This window comes from Acomys minous (assembly GCF_964271855.1).
Source record: "Acomys minous genome assembly, chromosome: 14".
Taxonomy (NCBI): Eukaryota; Metazoa; Chordata; class Mammalia; order Rodentia; family Muridae; genus Acomys; species Acomys minous.
Window position 1 is genome coordinate 41,077,679 of NC_140496.1, and position 16,972 is coordinate 41,094,650.

The following is a 16,972-nucleotide window of genomic DNA, read 5'->3' on the forward strand; positions in this document are numbered from 1 at the left end:
CTGTGCTGTGTGCCATGTGCCCTGTGCCATGTGCCCTGTGCCATGTGCCCTGTGGCTGTGTGCCCTGTGCCCTGTGCCATGTGCCCTGTGGCTGTGTGCCCTGTGCCCTGTGCCATGTGCCCTGTGGCTGTGTGCCCTGTGCCATGTGCCCTGTGGCTGTGTGCCCTGTGCCATGTGCCCTGTGGCTGTGTGCCCTGTGCCCTGTGCCATGTGCCCTGTGGCTGTGTGCCCTGTGCCCTGTGCCGTGTGCCCTGTGGCTGTGTGCCCTGTGCCATGTGCCCTGTGGCTGTGTGCCCTGTGCTGTGTGCCCTGTGCCATGCTGGGTGAACACTTTATTTTGAGCTACACCTCCAGCTCTGTATGATTTGATATGTTTTATTCCTTGCCCAGATATGTTCAACTTATCTGGAAAACAGTGAAAAACACAGAGTATACAAAAATCACTCCTAGGCCTCAAATCGTAGTCTTGCTCATATTTTCATGTACACATGACATGCATAATCATAAACTGAAAACCCAAAAGCTGCAAAACTCCGAAATCCCAAATCTTTTGAACACTGTTGCTGTACGGCGAAGGGGGAACATCTCAACACTTGACCTCCTGTGACAGACTGTAGCCAAGACACAAGCAGAGTGGAAATATGTGTGAAGATTATCAGCAGCCGCCCACCCTGGTGGCACAGGTCTGTGGTCCCAGCTACTAAGGAGGCTGAAGCAGGAGGATCCAGCCTTGGCTACTGAGTGAATTCAAATCCAGCCTGTCTATCTTGATGAGACCTTGGTGAGACTTAGTGCCTTATGGAGTTAAGACAAAGACCTAGGGGTGCAGCTCAGCGTTGCCTAGGCTGTGCAAGGCCTGGATCTGAAGCCGCAGGGCACCTCAGCATTGCCTAGGCTGTGCAAGGCCCCCCCCCCCCCCCGAAGCCCCAGTGCTGTGAGATAAAAGCAAGCAAACAAACGAGTAACCTGTAGGCGACGGTGTGTGAGAGGCAGAAGAAGCACAAGCCAGTTCTGTGGCTAGAGTCCTGTTCCTCACTTCTAAGCTGTCTCATTATGCATATACAAACATTCCAGAATAAATAAATAAATAAATAAATAAATAAATAAATAAGAATTCCTACTGGGGCTGGAGAGATGGCTCTAGGGCATCGGCTGCTCTTCCAGAGGACCCATCTGATTCTGGTTTTCAGCACAAGGTAACCCACAAGCATCTGCAACTGCAGTGCCAGAGGACCTGATTCTCTCCTCTGGTCTCCACAGATCCTGTGCATGCATGTGGTGCCAGCCATAAAATCAGGCAAAGCGTCCATACATATAAAATAACTAGGTTAATTAATTAATTAGTGAGATTAAAAAAAAAAAACCCAAGCTAGAAACATTTCTGGTTCTAAGCATTTCAGATAGGACACTTATATTTCTTCCTATTCTTTTATTTTTCAACTCACAATGTTTTCTTTTTGAAAGTTATATAGTGAATGTTACTTTCATAGAATTGAATGTTCTTTCACAATAAACACATTTTAAAAAGAAGAGTTTATTAATTCTTTGAGAGTTTTATACAATGTATTTTTATCGTATTCAATCCTCCCATCTCCAGCCTCCTCTTCCTACCAACCCAGCTTTGAGGTTCTTTCCCCTGTCTTTTATTTTTTTAAAGCTCACAAAGTTCAGCTTATGGTGTTCACCTAGTCTGAGGCGTGGGGCCTGTCTCTGAGTGTAGTGGCCCTGCCCCAGGTCACCTCCTTTATAAAAACCGACTCCTTCTCTCTCAGCACCTATCAGGTGCCAATAGCCTTTCAGTTGGTGGTGGCATTTCCCGCCCACCTTGCTCGCCTCCTCTCCACGCTGGGACTTTTGCCTGGCTCGAGCATATGCAGGTCTTGCGCACGATGCCACAATTGCTGTGAGTTCATAGTGCACCTGGCCTGCTGTGTCCGGACAACACCTTCTTTGATGATCTCCAGCACCTCTGGCTCTTAAAATCTTTCTACACTCTCTTCCATGAAGATCCTTGAGTCTTGTGTGGAGGGGTGTGACAACGTACACCCCATCTAGGGCTGAGCGCCCCACAGTCCCTTATTCTCTGACCGTTGGCCCGGTGAGGGTGTCTGCCTGTGATAATTGCCATCTACTGCAGTGAGAAGCTTCCCTAATGAGAGGTGAGAGATACACAGGTCTATCGGTACCAGCAAATTACCCCTAAACACGTATCTGACTAATTGAGATAGAGTCTTGCTATGCAGCCCAGGCCAGACTGTAATTTGCAGCCCCACATCCACCTCTCCAAGCTCATAAAATGAATTTTTAAAGCCTAAATTTATTGATTGATTTTTATGTGGATAGGCCGGTTTCCTACTTCTCAAAACTGGAAGCCTAGATTAGTGGAGTCACGTACCTTCAGACTTCCAACAGACCATAAAAAATGTATTAAGTCGCAACTCCCCATTGAGACAGTGGACCAGGAGCTGCCGCTGCTTCGCAACCCTGTGAGACAGGAGGGTTGGAATGAGCACAAGGCCTTGGGCTCTCTGTGACAACAGGAGGTGGGGGAGAGAGGGGAGAGGGAGGGAGGGAGGGAGGGAGGGAGGAAGGGAGGGAGAGAGAGAGAGAGGCTGCAGAAATCCATGATAGTAGGGACAGGATGCCTGGAAAGTACAAAGAAAAGGATGGGCTACTCAAATACAAACCAACTACTGCATAGCTCTCCAGGGCTTGCTAGTGGTGGCGGGGGTCGGGGGGGAGAGATTTCCCTAAGATTGTCACTGGCTGCTGAATTAGGGGGATGGGCACAGGGGAGGCCAGTGAGGGAGGAAAACGAATTATAATGACACGTGTCATCTTCACAGATGCCACTGTACTATTTGGCAATAATAATAATAATAATAACAACAACAATAATAATAAACAATATCAGTTGTTCCATATGAAGATCCACAAATGAAACCAGAAGAGCTATCCAAACTAATAGGTATGCAAATACCACCGCAGAAACATAAGAAGTAAGAAGTCATAACTGGCCACTGCGACATCACAGGCCGGAATTCTTCTGCTGGTGACTCTGAAGATAGAAAAATAGGTAAAAGGCCAGGATGAACCTTTGAAAAGTTTCCCAGTAAAAATAATGTACTGCCTGAAGGAATGCAAACAAACAGATGAAGACACTCTGGGACTTGGAGAGAGAGAGAGAGAGAGAAAGAAAAGGGAGAGAGAAAAGAGAGAGAGAGAGAAATTGCCTGAGAAAAATCAGCAATGTGGGTGTAAAGGTTACTAATATGGAAGAGAAATTCATCAAGAAACAAAATTAGAAGCCAAGCAATCAGTGAACCAAATAAAAACACTGCGGAAAGGATTGCCAACAGATGCAACGAGGCAGGAAAAGGGCTTGAGAGATGGAGGGTAAAGGTGGGGAAATCCTATACTCAAGATCAATAAGGAAAGAAATAGTGGCCGTGCATGACCACAGAGGCAAGAGCTCCCGGATGCTTCAAAAAACCAAACGTAGAGGAAGTCACTGAGGTAAAACTAGGGAATCAATCCATTCAGTGATATCTTAGTAGAAAAGTCCTCTCACCCCTAGATCTAAAAGGAAACAGACATCTGAACTCAAGAGAAACTCAAAACGCCCAGAAGATATGGCCACAGAAGGACTTCTGTGTGGCATTGTAGGATGTCAAAAGTATAAAGCAAAGAAATAGCATTATGACTTGTCAGAGGAAAAGGCCATCTCACCCACAAAGGTCCAAGCATCAGAAAACACCAGATCTCTTGTCACCAACCCTAGCTGGGAACGCGTAGGATGGCACATTTCAAGCCCCCAAAGCAAACAACATCCAACCAACTTCACTATGTCCAGGAAAGCTATCTTTCAAAATTGATGTGTCAGGACAAACACAGACCAAGGTAGCTCGTGACAGACAAGCTGACACTACAGAAGATGCTTAAAAGAGTATGGTATGCAAGGGAAAAAGAAAGCCAGTCTTAGCCATAAAAACCCAAGGGGAAAAATCAGTTGGGCATTGGTGGCTAAGACCTTTAGTCTCAGCACTCAAGAGGCAGAGGCTGTCAGAACTCTGAGTTTTGTCTACAGAGCAAGTTCCAAGACAGCCAGGGCTACACAGAGAAATCCTGTCTCCCTCTCCCCTCATACACACTAGAAAAAGTTTGAGAGCACATATATGAACAAATCCCATTATTAGTAGAGCAGAGAGAACATAACGAATAATCCAAAACAACTAGAAAACAGCTCTATAAAATTACAAGAATTAATAAATATCTCTTAATAATATAATCTTCAATGTAAATGGCCTCAACTCATCAATTAAAATGTTCAGACTGATGGACTGGGATTAAAAAAAATTAGATTCAAATAGACACAGTGGCACAGGTTGTTATCCTGTATTTGGGAGGTAAAGGAAGGAAGATCATGGTTCAAGGTCACGCTTGGTTAGCCTTGGCTACTTGAGACCTCAACTCAAACACAAACAAAATCACCGCCCCCACACACACACCCAAGAAAATTGGATTTAGCTATCTGTTCTCACCCAGAAACACACCTCACTGTTAAGGACACCCAGAGGCTGAAGGTCAAGGGATGGAAACCAATCTATTAAGTGAATGGAAGCAGAAAGGAAGCTGGCATAGTTATTCTCGTAGCTGACGAAGAAGGCTTGAAGTGAAAATTCGTCACAAGGGATGAAGCAGGAGGCACACATGAACAAACTTAAGTTGTCTGTCAAGAGGACATGACAATTATAAACATAAGCTGTGACGGTTTGTACTGACTGATGTCATCCACGTTGGCAATCTGATGGAGGCATTTTCCCGACTGAGCTTCCTCTTTCCAGATGACTGTCGTTTGTGTCAAGTTGACAGAAAAACCAAAAGACGAAAACCAACCAGGACAAAGGGTCATTGTTGTGATAATCCTGACTGTGCAGCTTTTAGGTTTTTGGAACTGTTTTATGGCTAGAATGTGGAAGAGTTTGGGATCTTGCCACGTAGCCCAGGCTAGCCCTGAACTTGCGGTCTTTCTGCCTTACCCTCCCAAGAGCTGGGATCACAAGTGTGCACCACTATGCCAGGCTAAAAATGATGATCTTGGTGAGGGGAGCTGGTTTTTGTCGGGGGGGGGGGGCGGAGGGGCAGGCAAATGCCCCCTCTTTCTACTCTACCACCATCATCATTGGCTACTTCTGTCTCTAAGATCAAAGGAGCCATTTATAGATTCCTCAAGGTCCGTGGATCCTGTGAAGCTAGAATGTGAGGTGTTTTTTGTTTTGTTTTGTTTTGTTTTGTTTTTAAAGCAGTTTTGCTCTTAGCTGTAGGCTGTGGGATAGACAGAGAGCTAACTTTGCACCCTTGCTGACTGCCACATGAAATTTCTCAGAATGTGGAAATCAAAGATGTCCACTGTGGCAGTGAGAGCATGATGGCTACATATGCTTGGTTTTTTTTGTTTTTTGTTTTTTGGGTAACAGTCACCTTATAAGAAGGCATACAAAACGCCTTGTCTTGGTTCTGTTAGGAGAGCCCCGCCCCCAAATCTCCCATCAACAGAAGATACACCTGAGCGCTTATTTCCTCCGATTTTTCAACTTCAGGTTTAAGATACTGAACGACGAAAACTCGAGCCATCTCCTGTACTTCAACTGCGCTCTCAGGTGGTTTGCTCTGAGAATGGATGTCCTCATGAACATCGTCACCTTTGTGGTGGCTTTGTTGGTGACCCTGAGTTTTTCTTCAATCAGTGCTTCATCCAAAGGCTTGTCGCTGTCTTATATCATCCAGGTAAGCTCTGGTGCATGGCCGAGCTTGGCCCACAGTGTATTGGAAGGGATGCAACAGGAAACTCAAGAGTTTTTTGTTTTGTTTTGTTTTTTGTTGTTTTGTTTTCTAAAATAGAGCTTAACCATACAACGTCACTGACGTCTAGGGCAGTTGCGTGGGGCTTGGGCAGAGCTGGGTCTTGGCTCCTGCTCGTGTCCCCTTCTGTGATGCTTCCCTCATAGTTGTGCAGTGAGTGACAAATGGTCTCTGAGATCTATAGGAAGAGGAAACAAAGCGTGGGGAACACTTCTTCCCTTTACTACCCAACAAAAACCCAAGCTTTGCTCTTACTGGGTCGATGTAGGCACCCAAGAACTAGATAGTGGTTTAAAGGGAGTGGGATGATTGGTTCGAGTGAAGGTGTGGCTACACATCCCATCTCACCCCCAAACCACAAAGCCACTTCCCGGTGGGACTAGGAGAGGCCAGCGCAGCTTCCGGCAAATGAGTAGGAAGCGTGTCTTGGCTGCCTGGGAGCTTTTCCTCTTTTAATACTAATGCAAGAAGCGAGTACCCAGCATTTCCGGTCCTTCAGGCACTATAAATGACTCCCTCCACTGCGGTCAACAACACCGCAATGTTTCTGTAAGTCTCACTTTGCAGATGAGGAAACAAAACAAAACAAAAAAAAACAAAAAAACGAGATCCAGAAAGATTCCATCTGCCCTGAGTGGGCCATGGTTTAAGCTAAAGTTGGCCCCTGAGTGTGCTTCAGACTCCCAATGCTGAGGTCACATTGGTGCCTCACCAAGCTTCTCCATGCCCCACAGTGACGGACTCTGGATCCTTTCAGATGAAAGTCAAATCTCTTCTCAGCTCAGAAAATATTCCCCTTCCCTCGTTTAATACGTATTTATTTTTTATGTCACATGTATGGCTGTTTTGCCTGCATGTATGTTTGTGAGCCTCATGCGGCTGAGTACCTGCGAGGGCCAGAAGAGGGCACTGGATCTCCAGAAAACAGGTGGTGGTGGTGAGGTAACATGTGGGTGCTGGGAATGGAACCGAGGTCTTCAAGACGAGCAGCCAGTGCTCTTAGTCGCTGGGCCATCTCTTCGGCTCCAGTGTTGTTCTTTTGTTTCCTCCTTTGGACGGCTTCCTTCTGCTTTGTTTTCCAGGAACTTCCCTCAGCTTTGTGATCCAAACATTTCTTTGGAATTTTCAGCGTGGCAACCATCTATCAAGTTTTCACACGCTCTTATTCTTTCATTCTTTAAAAGATTCATTTTTAAATGGCTAAAATACATTCTTATTTTTTTCCCTAAGGATATTAACACTAATTACCTCCTCCTCCATCCATTTTTTTTCTCTTCTTCATTTTGTATCTATTTTCTCCAGGGTCAGGTTTTCTTCTTGTTCATCCAGTGTTCGCTCTTTGCTGCCGTTGGTTTAGCTATCTTTCAGCTTATTTGTATTTAAGGATGGGAGGATGGTTTGGCTTTTCAGGGTGTGGTTTCCTGTCCCATCCCCACCCTGGCATAGTCTCTGCAGGTGCTAGGGTGGAATTTATTATTATTATTATTATTATTATTATTATTATTATTATTATTAATTGTTATTATTTTAAGTACCCTTGCTTCCCTCTCCCAAAGTAGCCAGAGAGTAGGTGCTGAGCACTAGAACCAAAGTGCTTGGCTTTGTTTTTCTCTGGAGTAATATTCTTAGAGTCCCGTATATCCTCGGGTCATCTCACTTTACAGGAGGAGGCGTGGGCACATACACACATGCTCATGTGCATCCATTTAGGGGAGATGTGTATATACTTCTGGTTGCGAGGAAGATGAAGGAAGGCATAGATGGGTCCACTAAGAGCAGTTGTTTCTAGACAGGCCACCAACCAGCCTGCCTCTCTGAGGCCCCTTTCTCACTCTGTGAGCCTTTGGTTTCCGTTTCAGCAGAGGTTCTCATCCGATGCCCTCTCACGGAAATGTGTGACTCTCATGAGCTGGGATCTCTCTCATCTCCTGGATGGGGAAGGTCTTCTTTCTGAAAACATCCCTGGTATCATTTTAACAGTATGCTTGCATGGAGGCTACAGAGAGTTGTATAAACTGACGACATGACTTCTCCATGGTACGGTTAAGGGGACATTTTTTGTTGCAGATATCAGAGACATGAGCTGGGGGAAGTTTAGGGTCTAAGAGGAGGTGGGAAGGGCTAGACGGCTAGGGTGGACTTCGATAAGTGCAATTGGGTACATGTGATACTGAGGGAGCCTGGAGGCCAGCATGGGCCTTAGTATGCAAATAAGCACCACAGATAGCCATTGTCCCCTCTGCTAGAGGTAGATGTGGAACTAGCGTCACAATTCCCGAGGAATGCTGGCTTTTATCTAACCACCAGAAAGCCTCCTACAGTCTAGGCTGAGCTCATGGCTGCCTATCTGGAGTTTGGGGGTGGGGAGGGGCAGAGTTTCGTTTGGACCTAACAGAGACATCCTCAGTGCTGTGAGGTGGGAAAACGCATCTTCCATGGGTACCCAGTGGTCCCCATTGGATGTCTTCACTGTTGCCTAAATATTAAGCAGATGAAAGATTTGCCCTAATTGATCTAAGTAAAACAGCTTGCCCCAACTAAGGACATGTTTGTAGGCGATACTATCGGACTTCCAGGAGGCAGTTGCCAAACATCCCTGCAGGGCCAGAGCAGACTTTGCATGCACCGAAGTGTGTTACCTCTCACTCTCCAGCTGGCTATGGGTCCCTTTGACATTAGCCCTTTCCAGAGAACACAGAATCAACTGTGACAGAGCTTCCCTTGAGAATAAAAGACAACCCACCCCCCACCCCTTGCACGCCCCCAGAAGGATAAGAAATTGGTGTGCAACACCACAGGGCAGAAGACGAATGATGGGTGACATCACACAGTGCAATGGACAACTCATGTTTTCTTGGGTCTGCACTGTGCCCACGTGGGAATGAATTCTAGACCTGGGTGGGCCTGCCAGGCAGTTAGGAGCTGGTACTCTTTGTACTTAGTAGAGGGCACCTGTGCTCTTCCCAGCGAGCACCGTGAATTCTCGTTCTGAGCATCTGACACCAGGCAGGGTCTGTGCTGGCTGCTGTAGTTTTGTAGTCAACTGTCCGGGTGCGTTGGGTTCTAGCCACTGGGCCTTGGGTTCTAGCACTCAGCTCAAACAATTTTCCCCGAGGGAGGGGACAGAGCCAAAATCACTCAGGTTGAGGCCCGTTGCTCCAAAAGAAACGTGGAGCCCTGGTCTGTGTTAAGCAGGGAAGGTGTCAAGGGCATGCTGAGAGGAGCTCTCTGAGTTCCTGGCGGGGCCTCCTTGCCCATTTTACTCCCCCCCACCCCCCGCAACCCCTGCCGTTCTGGCTGCACTGCCTTCCTGTCCTGCGAAAGCTTAGTTGCTTAACAGAATTTTCTTAGGTTCTGTGCAAGCACGATGTCACTTCATACTCATGTGGAGCATCTGTAGAGTTGGTTCTTGGCAATGGTGGTGCCAAGTATCATGGGTCCTACTCCCTAAGATACCAAGGGGTGACCATGAAAACCCCAGTCTCCTTGCCCTGGCATGGCACGCCTGTATCGTCTCTCAGAAGTCCCTGTCTAGCCTGGTCTCAGCGGCTTCCGGTGCACACCTGAGCAGCCTTCTCTTTCCTCATTTCTCCTTCTACCTGCTCCCTCACTTCGTGGGCTAGCAGGCTGCAGTCATTTGCTCAGCTCCTGCAACAATCCCCAGGAGCTTGGTGTCTTAAAACAAGAGGAAGCTACCCTCTCACAGTGATGGAGACCCAGAGTCTACACAGGGCTTGTTGTCAAGGGCCGCGTCTCTCTGTAGGTTCCAGGGAACGATTTTGTTTTGCTCAGAGACCAAGAGGTTGGTGGCGTTTCCTGGCCTAGAACCACTCTCCTCTAACTCCTGTTTCTGTCTTCCTTTCCCCTTCTCCTTTGGATCTTTCCCTTGTCTTTTATCAGGGCTGTTAGCATACAAGCAGCTCCACTAGCCTGCCTCTAGGTTGCTTAGCAACCTATGACATCATCACCTGCCCCCCCCCCCGCAAGGTGTGTGCCAGATGCCCTTCAGTTGCAAAGCAGGTATAAAAGGGCCAACCTGCCACTCTGTCTCTCTATTGTACTTTCACTTCCTTGGCGTCCCCCTCTCTGTCTCCGTAAGGGGCCACCCCCTTTCGTCTCTGTCTCTGTCTCTGTCAGTCTCTGTCTCTCTGTCTCTGTCTCTCTTTCTCTGAGTATCTCTCTGTCTCTGTCTGTCTGTCTGTCTCATATCTTATCTGTTGCGTGGCATCTCATACTAGTTACTGGTCTTAGGACCCACCCAGGTACACAGGGTGGTTTCATCACAGCTGCGAAGGCCCTTTCCCAACCAGGCTCACATTCTTGGCTTCAAGACATTCTGGATACAGACATGTCCTTTGTAGACAGGGAGAAGGCTTACTACAGCCTGCCCCGGTTGTGACTTGCACTCAGCTTTTGGAGTTAAATTCTTGAGGGAGGGATCCTGGCCTAAAGCAGGTTCCCTTGGCAAACCATCTCTGCTGGTCTGGATCCCTGTCTTACGTCTGGAGTCTGGAGTGTGTGTGTAGCGGGTCCTTGGCTTCTGCCGGAGGTTGTCAGTTGCCTCTCTTTCCCAGATGTGGTGGATTTAGGAAGTGGGAGTGGGATGCAGGGCCCCACCAGGTGGCAGCAAGGAGCCAACCCGCTAGCAATTCGTCTCTCAGGATGGGACCGGCTCACAGGAGTGATCAAGGTGGTGGGTTGATGCTCACCATCTGGAGTGAGAGGGAAAACGTAAATACCATTTGTTTCTAAATACAAAGGAAATGTTTAAACGCAAACCATCCCAACAGGAAATGTGGCCTTCTGTGTGCCTGGCTGGGACTGCGAGCCTCTTCTGCGTGTTGCCTGAGCCCAGTAGTAATTTGAAGTGGCAGATGCCAGAAGGGTGAAACAGCAGGGGCCAAGAGAGGAAAGGGCACTCTAAGCTGCTACCTACCCGTTTCTCCCAACAGCTCAGTGGACTGCTTCAAGTGTGTGTGCGAACAGGGACCGAGACCCAAGCCAAGTTCACCTCTGCAGAGCTGCTGAGAGAGTACATTTCGGTAAGGAATGAGTAAACAGCGGGAGACCGGAATGTTTTGATTTTTTTTCTTTAAGGATTCATCTACTGTGTGTGTGTGTGTGTGTGTGTGTGTGTGTGTGTGTGTGTGTGTGTGTGTGATTGCATGCATTCCCGTGGAGGCCAGATGTGTTGGGAGCTGGAGTGAGCCACCCAGGGTGGGTGCTAGGAATCAATCTCTGGTCCTCTGGAAGAGCACTAACCACTGGGCAATCATCTCTCCAGCCCCCATTTTGCTCTTTTCCTCATTGTTCGTTACCTGAATGGAATCTTCTTAATAACTGGAATCTTATCTGTCATCCATCCTGTTAAAAAAAAACCTGTATTCACAATCCAATCCAAAATTCAGTGGCTTGCTTTGGTTTCTGGAAATTAATATTTGATTAAAGTTATAGAAAAGAAGATCTGCTCACCTCTTCTTTGAAAGCTTTTTGGTGCAAGGTAGAAATGAACTGTTTTGAGAACGGAAGTCTACCTAAGCCCAGGAATCTCTTTTGTGGGCTGTGGGCAGTGTTTGGTCCCACTCACAAGCTTAAGTCAGCACCCTAAAACACTTTAGAATCTAGCACATTGTTTCCCTCTGAAAATGGCCCCATGATCTGCTTTGGCACAGGGACCTTCCTGGTGTGTGTAAGTCCAACTGAGCCCGTGAATGTAGGAGGCTTGAAATCCCCACAACAGGTATATATATATAGCGCTTTTCACTTAAAAATCACATTTAAACTAAATATTTGACTACACATTTTAAGTTAGAATCTCAAGCCTGACTTCGTAAATACTAAAACTATTTCAAGCATAAAATAAGCAGATCCTTTAACCTAAAAACGTTGCTAGTGTAATACTGGTTCTTTTAAAATATCTTTATTTTAAATTCCAATTCTTCTAAGGGCTCAAAAGTACCCTCTAAGAAAGCAAATGTTTTCTCAGCTAATTGAGAGTCACTTATTGACTAGAGGCTTGGACTGGTCAGTCACCCTGGGGGAGCATTAGGGCTCCGCATTGCTGAGCGAGCCTGTGAGAAGAAGGCCTGGTCTCCTAATGAAGCCCGTTTTATATCCATTAGATTGTGAGGTTTTAGGAACGCCTATGAAGAAAAGTCCAAACATTTTTTTTCTTCTTTTTTTCTGCTGACGTCTAATGACCTTTGTGGCATTTCTATTCTTTTGTCATCTTCCTGTTCCTAACATCAAGATGACTTTTTCAGACACTGAAATTAGATTGACTTCCGCTCATCTCAAGGTTTACACTGGGTTCCCACCACAGCTTCAAGGTCATTGTGTCCATCCGAGCCTAGGCCCACGAGGCCCAGGGTGAGCTGCCATTTGCTTATTCCCCTAAGACATCCGTCCTTTCTTCATTAAGCTCCAGCCCTAAGCAACTTTTTTTTTTATTCCTGGACTTACTCAAGGTTGTTCTGGCTGCCAGGCCTTTGCAATATCTGTCTCCTCTGTCTGGAAGGTTCTGGAAAGAAATCCTTGTAGCTGTCATCCTTTTGGTGTTCCAGGTCTAGTGTCTTAGAGATGCCTTATTCAACTCTAAGATAATTTTATTCTTTTGGCCGCTACCAGTCATATAAGCCACCTTTAGTGTTTCATTATTATATATATATATATATATATATATATATATATATATATATATATATATATATATATATATTGGTTTTTTGAGATAGGGTTTCTCTGTGTATTTCTAGCTGTGCAGGACTTCACTCTGTAGACCAGGCTGGTCTCAAACTCAGATCTGCCTGCCCATGCTTCGCGAGTGCTGGGATTAAAGGCGTGTGACACCACGCTCAGTCCACAATACCCTTTTTTTTTTATTACCTAAAGTACCCCCATTGAAAAGCGACCTGTTTTTATTTTGCGAGGAATATCTCATGAAGTCCTGGAACATTCCCATTCCTCCCGTATCAGCTTCCTGAATATTATAATTACAGGCTCATAGCACCAGACTGGGCAGAAGAAGGTGAGGGTATTATTTATTTTTTATTTTTTTTTTGAGTACAAGGTTATGGCTCTCTTCCCCGCCATAGGCGCCGGCATTGACAGCTGTGAAATGAATGAGCTTAAGTCAGTGGAAACCAGTGGCTATCAAGATGGCCAATGGCTATTCTGCTTTTCAGACCTGTGTTCCTGAGCACACTCACCGCTTCAAAGTGGGGACCTGTCCCAAAGACTGGCCGAGCCGTGGGGAGATAACTTTCAAGGAGTACCGGATGAGATACAGGGACAACACCCCTCTCGTTCTCGATGGGCTGAACTTGAACATCCAAAGCGGGCAGACAGTTGGGATTGTGGGAAGAACGGGTTCCGGTGAGGACAAACTGCCGTTTGTTTCTTTGGGGTTGTTGGTTTGAATTTGCACCGCATGTGCTGGCGAAGCCACCTCAGAGAGATGTGAACCAGTGCTGGATTCTTGTTTCCCCTCAAATCTCTTTACTGTAAATTAGTGTTTCAGGTTGAATGGCTGTGGAGAGTTGGAAGCAAATACACCGTAGTTTTTGAATTAATTAAATGAAAATAATTCTGGGGAAACGAGGCCCAGAAGATGAGTTATGAGCTAAAGACCTCTGCAGGGGCTGTCAGGTTAATGGTGTCAGGGCAGCCTGGTCCCCCCAGAGTAAGGGATGTCTGCCTTGCAAAGTCATCCGCACGGAGCCAGTTTCATTGCAATCAAAACTCCCTTAATTAAATGTTTGGACATGATGGAAGCAAAAACTGGTGTCGGATTCATTGTTCCTGCTCTTATTGTCCCCAGGAAAATCATCACTGGGCGTGGCCCTGTTTCGTCTGGTGGAGCCAGCCTCTGGCACCATCTTCATTGATGAGGTGGATGTCTGCACCGTGGGTCTGGAAGACCTCCGAACCAAGCTGACCATGATCCCCCAGGATCCTGTCCTGTTTGTAGGTACAGTAAGGTAGCTGTTTTCAATCATCCTGCATTCCTGTTTAGAGACAGTGAAAGCGGGCCAACCAGTAGCTGAGAAATTGCTGGGCCGCGGCTGCTCTTGGCAGTCTTAGCTCAGGGAACTGGCCTGCACAGGCACTCGTAGAAGCCTTACTGGTGTCTGGGTTTTTTTTTTTTTCTGTTCTTTTTTTTTTTTTAAGTAAAAACTTTGGAAGGAGCTGGGGAACAATGTCCTGAGTCTCGCTGATTTTTCAGAAACTATATTATTAAAATATTATATCACTATTAATATATCATCACTAATATTGCATTGGTAACACCAACACATAATTAGTAGTGATATTAATAGTTTTAATAATGTTAGCAATACTATTATTAGTGATTTTATTATACACAGAGTGAGCAGATGCCACAGTAGTCCCAAACAACCCTGTTTTATGGTTGTGTGTTCCAGCAGTAGATTGAGCTTAGCAATGGCTACTCTTCAGAAGTGCCCCAGAGCGCGCAGTGGACTAAGTGGTTCCCTGGCCCGCGCGGGCAGCAGGCTTTTGGCAATTGCATCAATTGGTTCCCACTACAGAAGAGAGGCTGATTAAGTATAGGGAGATCAAGGCTGCAACTTACACAGGCTCAAGATCTGATGTCTAAGCACAGGGGGATGCGGCTGTCTCAGCCGGTCCAGGGAAAGGGTAACGTCCTCCTATTGGGCACTGGATGAAGTAAGGAGACTGTCTACTTAAAGCTGGTCATATCAGTGATGCCACATGCACCCCAAAACACTCGACTCACTTCCTTCTTCGGGGCCTGCTATCTGCGGCTGCGCTTCTTGACACTGAGGCAGAAAAGGGGTGCTGGGCCTTTCTTTTTGTCTTTTCTTCCGCCAAGAACTTGGATAAGGTCCCAGTGCCTTGCTGTACATTGATGCCATGGACCCTGGTATGCTTGTGTTTGCTCTGCCTCCTGGTGGGGCTCCTCACTCCTGCCTGTCTCCAAGGTCTCTGCTCCACCACAGAGTTGTAGGTCCTTGGTCTTGGGGCCTGGCCTGAGCAGGCTCCTCCCATCCCACCTCTTCTTGTCTCCCTCCCCCAACATTCGATGGGGAAGAGAATGTGTCCTTACCCCGTGGGCAGCACATCTCCCTCCCCTCCCCCCAACACACTTCTCCTGTTCTCCATGTCCTCTACTGTGTCGTCCTTGAAACTCCAGCTTGCTTTCCCTTGACTCATTGCAGGTACAACTTGGATCCCTTGGGGACTCACACGGACGAGATGCTATGGCATGTTCTGGAGAGAACATTCATGAGAGACACAGTAGGTCCCCGGGGCTGCCCAGCGTGAGTCTACTCCCCACACCAACTCTCCCAGACACCTTTCCCCGGGGCCGGCATGCGGCCAGGTTCACTTGCGGGAGCGACGGAACCTCGACGAAGTTCAACCCTTCCTTGCTCCTGGTTATCAAAACCAGCCACGGTGCTGTTTGTTAGGTCTCTGGCTGATGCAGTCAACAGCCCTATGAGCGTCATCAGTCTTGGTCCTCTGCGCAGCCCCCTGAGGCTTTAGTGCTCTTACCCTTCATTTTCAGGATGACAAAGTTAAAGCTCAGAGAAGTAGCATGCCCGTGCCAGCGAGTAGCAGGATGGAGACTTGAACCCCTGTCCATCTGGGTCCAGAGTGAGGGAGGGCCCAGTCACTTGGTCCTCAGCCTCACTGGCTTTATCAGAGTGGATGAGCCTCAGAATGATGAATGGTTGTACTTTGCTCTGGCATTGCAAGTGTAGCTGGTAAGAGATGTCTGGGACAGAAGGCCTTGTCCCGTTAAGCGCTGCAGCCCCTCTGTTGAAGTCAGTAGCCCCAGGGCGCCAAAGCAAACATCTCCCAGAGCCACTTTGGTTTGTTGTTATAGTCCCAGCCTTCTGGAAGTCTCTCCCAGGCCATCTTTGTTTTACCCATGAAAATTGCAACCCCGAAGGCCATTTCCATTTGCTTAAATATTCTCTAGAAGTCTTTGCACGATTTGTCCCTTATGGTGAGTCACACTGGCTGTACATTATTAGTGCCTCCCTTGCCCCAGCCCTCCTGATGCCTTTTTGCAGTATTGAAATGATTGCTTTTTTTTTTTTAAACTTTCTTTCCCATTGCAAAATAAAGCAAGCCGATGAATGCAAGAGGAGGGGGCAATCAATAAAATGATACAGGACGATTTTATAGATCATCAGCATAAATGTGTCGTTTTCTGTGTTTTATAGATAATGAAACTCCCAGAGAAATTACAGGCAGAAGTCACAGAAAATGGGGAAAACTTCTCAGTAGGGGAACGCCAGCTGCTTTGTATGGCCCGAGCACTTCTCCGTAATTCAAAAGTAAGGAAACAGCATGGAAAATGGATCGGTCAAATTTTGGATATTCCCTGCGGTGCCAGTCAATCCAGGAGGCAGAGACGCCAAGTTAGTCTTTCAGCAAAGACAGAGCAGCACAGTAATTTAAAAACCGATCGCTTTCACCTAAGATGAAGTTGTGAGGGGTAAAAATTGAAAAATAACAGCCATTTTTCAGGTGCCTTGCCTTCCTTCTCGGGGCTTCTCCTTGGGAGGCCTTGCTTACGTATTCTTCCCACTTCTAGGAAGGAGGCTTGAGTTTGAAAAATATGTTCTCAACTTTTTCCCTTTGTCCCTGAATAATTTTGAGTCCTCAGGCACTGTACCTAGGACACCCAAAAACGCCACCAGAATGCTAGTATATAAGATCTGGAACATTTATATATACTTTCCCAAGTGACTTAACCAGCCTTACTGATTCTGAGAAAGAAAATACCCATTTTTTCTACTTTCCTTCTTTCCTTCCTCCCTCCCTCCCTTCCTTCTTTTTTTTTTCCCCCAAAACAAATCCTATTTTCTGGAGGCTGGAAAGAGGCCTCAGGTTTTTTTTTGCTGCTTTTGCAGAGGACCTGGGTTTGATTCCCAGTACTCACATTATTTGGTTAATGATAGCCTGTAACTCCAGCTCCAGGGCATCTGATACCCTCTTCTGGACTCTGCCTGCACTTGTACGTACATACGTGTGTACGTAACCACACACACACACACACATACATGTACACACAACAATTAAGAAAAAGAAAAATCCTATTAGCCGAGTGTTCCTC

General features: G+C 46.7%; 1 protein-coding gene and 1 long non-coding RNA gene across 8 annotated transcripts in view; one reads left to right on the forward strand and one right to left on the reverse strand.

Moving 5' to 3' along the window:
- The window catches only part of ABCC12 (ATP binding cassette subfamily C member 12), a 66,031-nt gene that overhangs the window by 47,574 nt on the left and 1,485 nt on the right, over positions 1 to 16,972 (forward strand). The window contains exons 23-29 of one of the 3 annotated variants that reach the window (XM_084757002.1): positions 5,601 to 5,660; positions 5,748 to 5,787; positions 10,815 to 10,904; positions 13,047 to 13,236; positions 13,682 to 13,841; positions 15,063 to 15,141; positions 16,077 to 16,190. In XM_084757002.1, coding sequence (XP_084613128.1) covers positions 5,601 to 5,660; positions 5,748 to 5,787; positions 10,815 to 10,904; positions 13,047 to 13,236; positions 13,682 to 13,841; positions 15,063 to 15,141; positions 16,077 to 16,190 — 733 coding nt within the window. Of the gene's footprint in view, positions 1 to 1,995; positions 2,160 to 5,600; positions 5,788 to 10,814; positions 10,905 to 13,046; positions 13,237 to 13,681; positions 13,842 to 15,062; positions 15,142 to 16,076; positions 16,191 to 16,972 lie in introns of those variants that run through there. The other 2 variants (XM_084757004.1, XM_084757003.1) reach the window with 2 other exon arrangements.
- Positions 1 to 16,972, reverse strand: part of LOC311583425 — a 35,601-nt gene that overhangs the window by 1,150 nt on the left and 17,479 nt on the right. For 2 of the 5 annotated variants that reach the window (XR_014774502.1, XR_014774503.1), the window contains exons 5-7: positions 11,181 to 11,226; positions 10,799 to 10,883; positions 2,396 to 2,484 (exon numbers count right to left, since the gene is read on the reverse strand). This is a non-coding gene — a long non-coding RNA (uncharacterized lncRNA). Of the gene's footprint in view, positions 1 to 2,395; positions 2,485 to 9,918; positions 10,575 to 10,798; positions 10,887 to 11,180; positions 11,227 to 16,972 lie in introns of those variants that run through there. The other 3 variants (XR_014774504.1, XR_014774506.1, XR_014774505.1) reach the window with 3 other exon arrangements.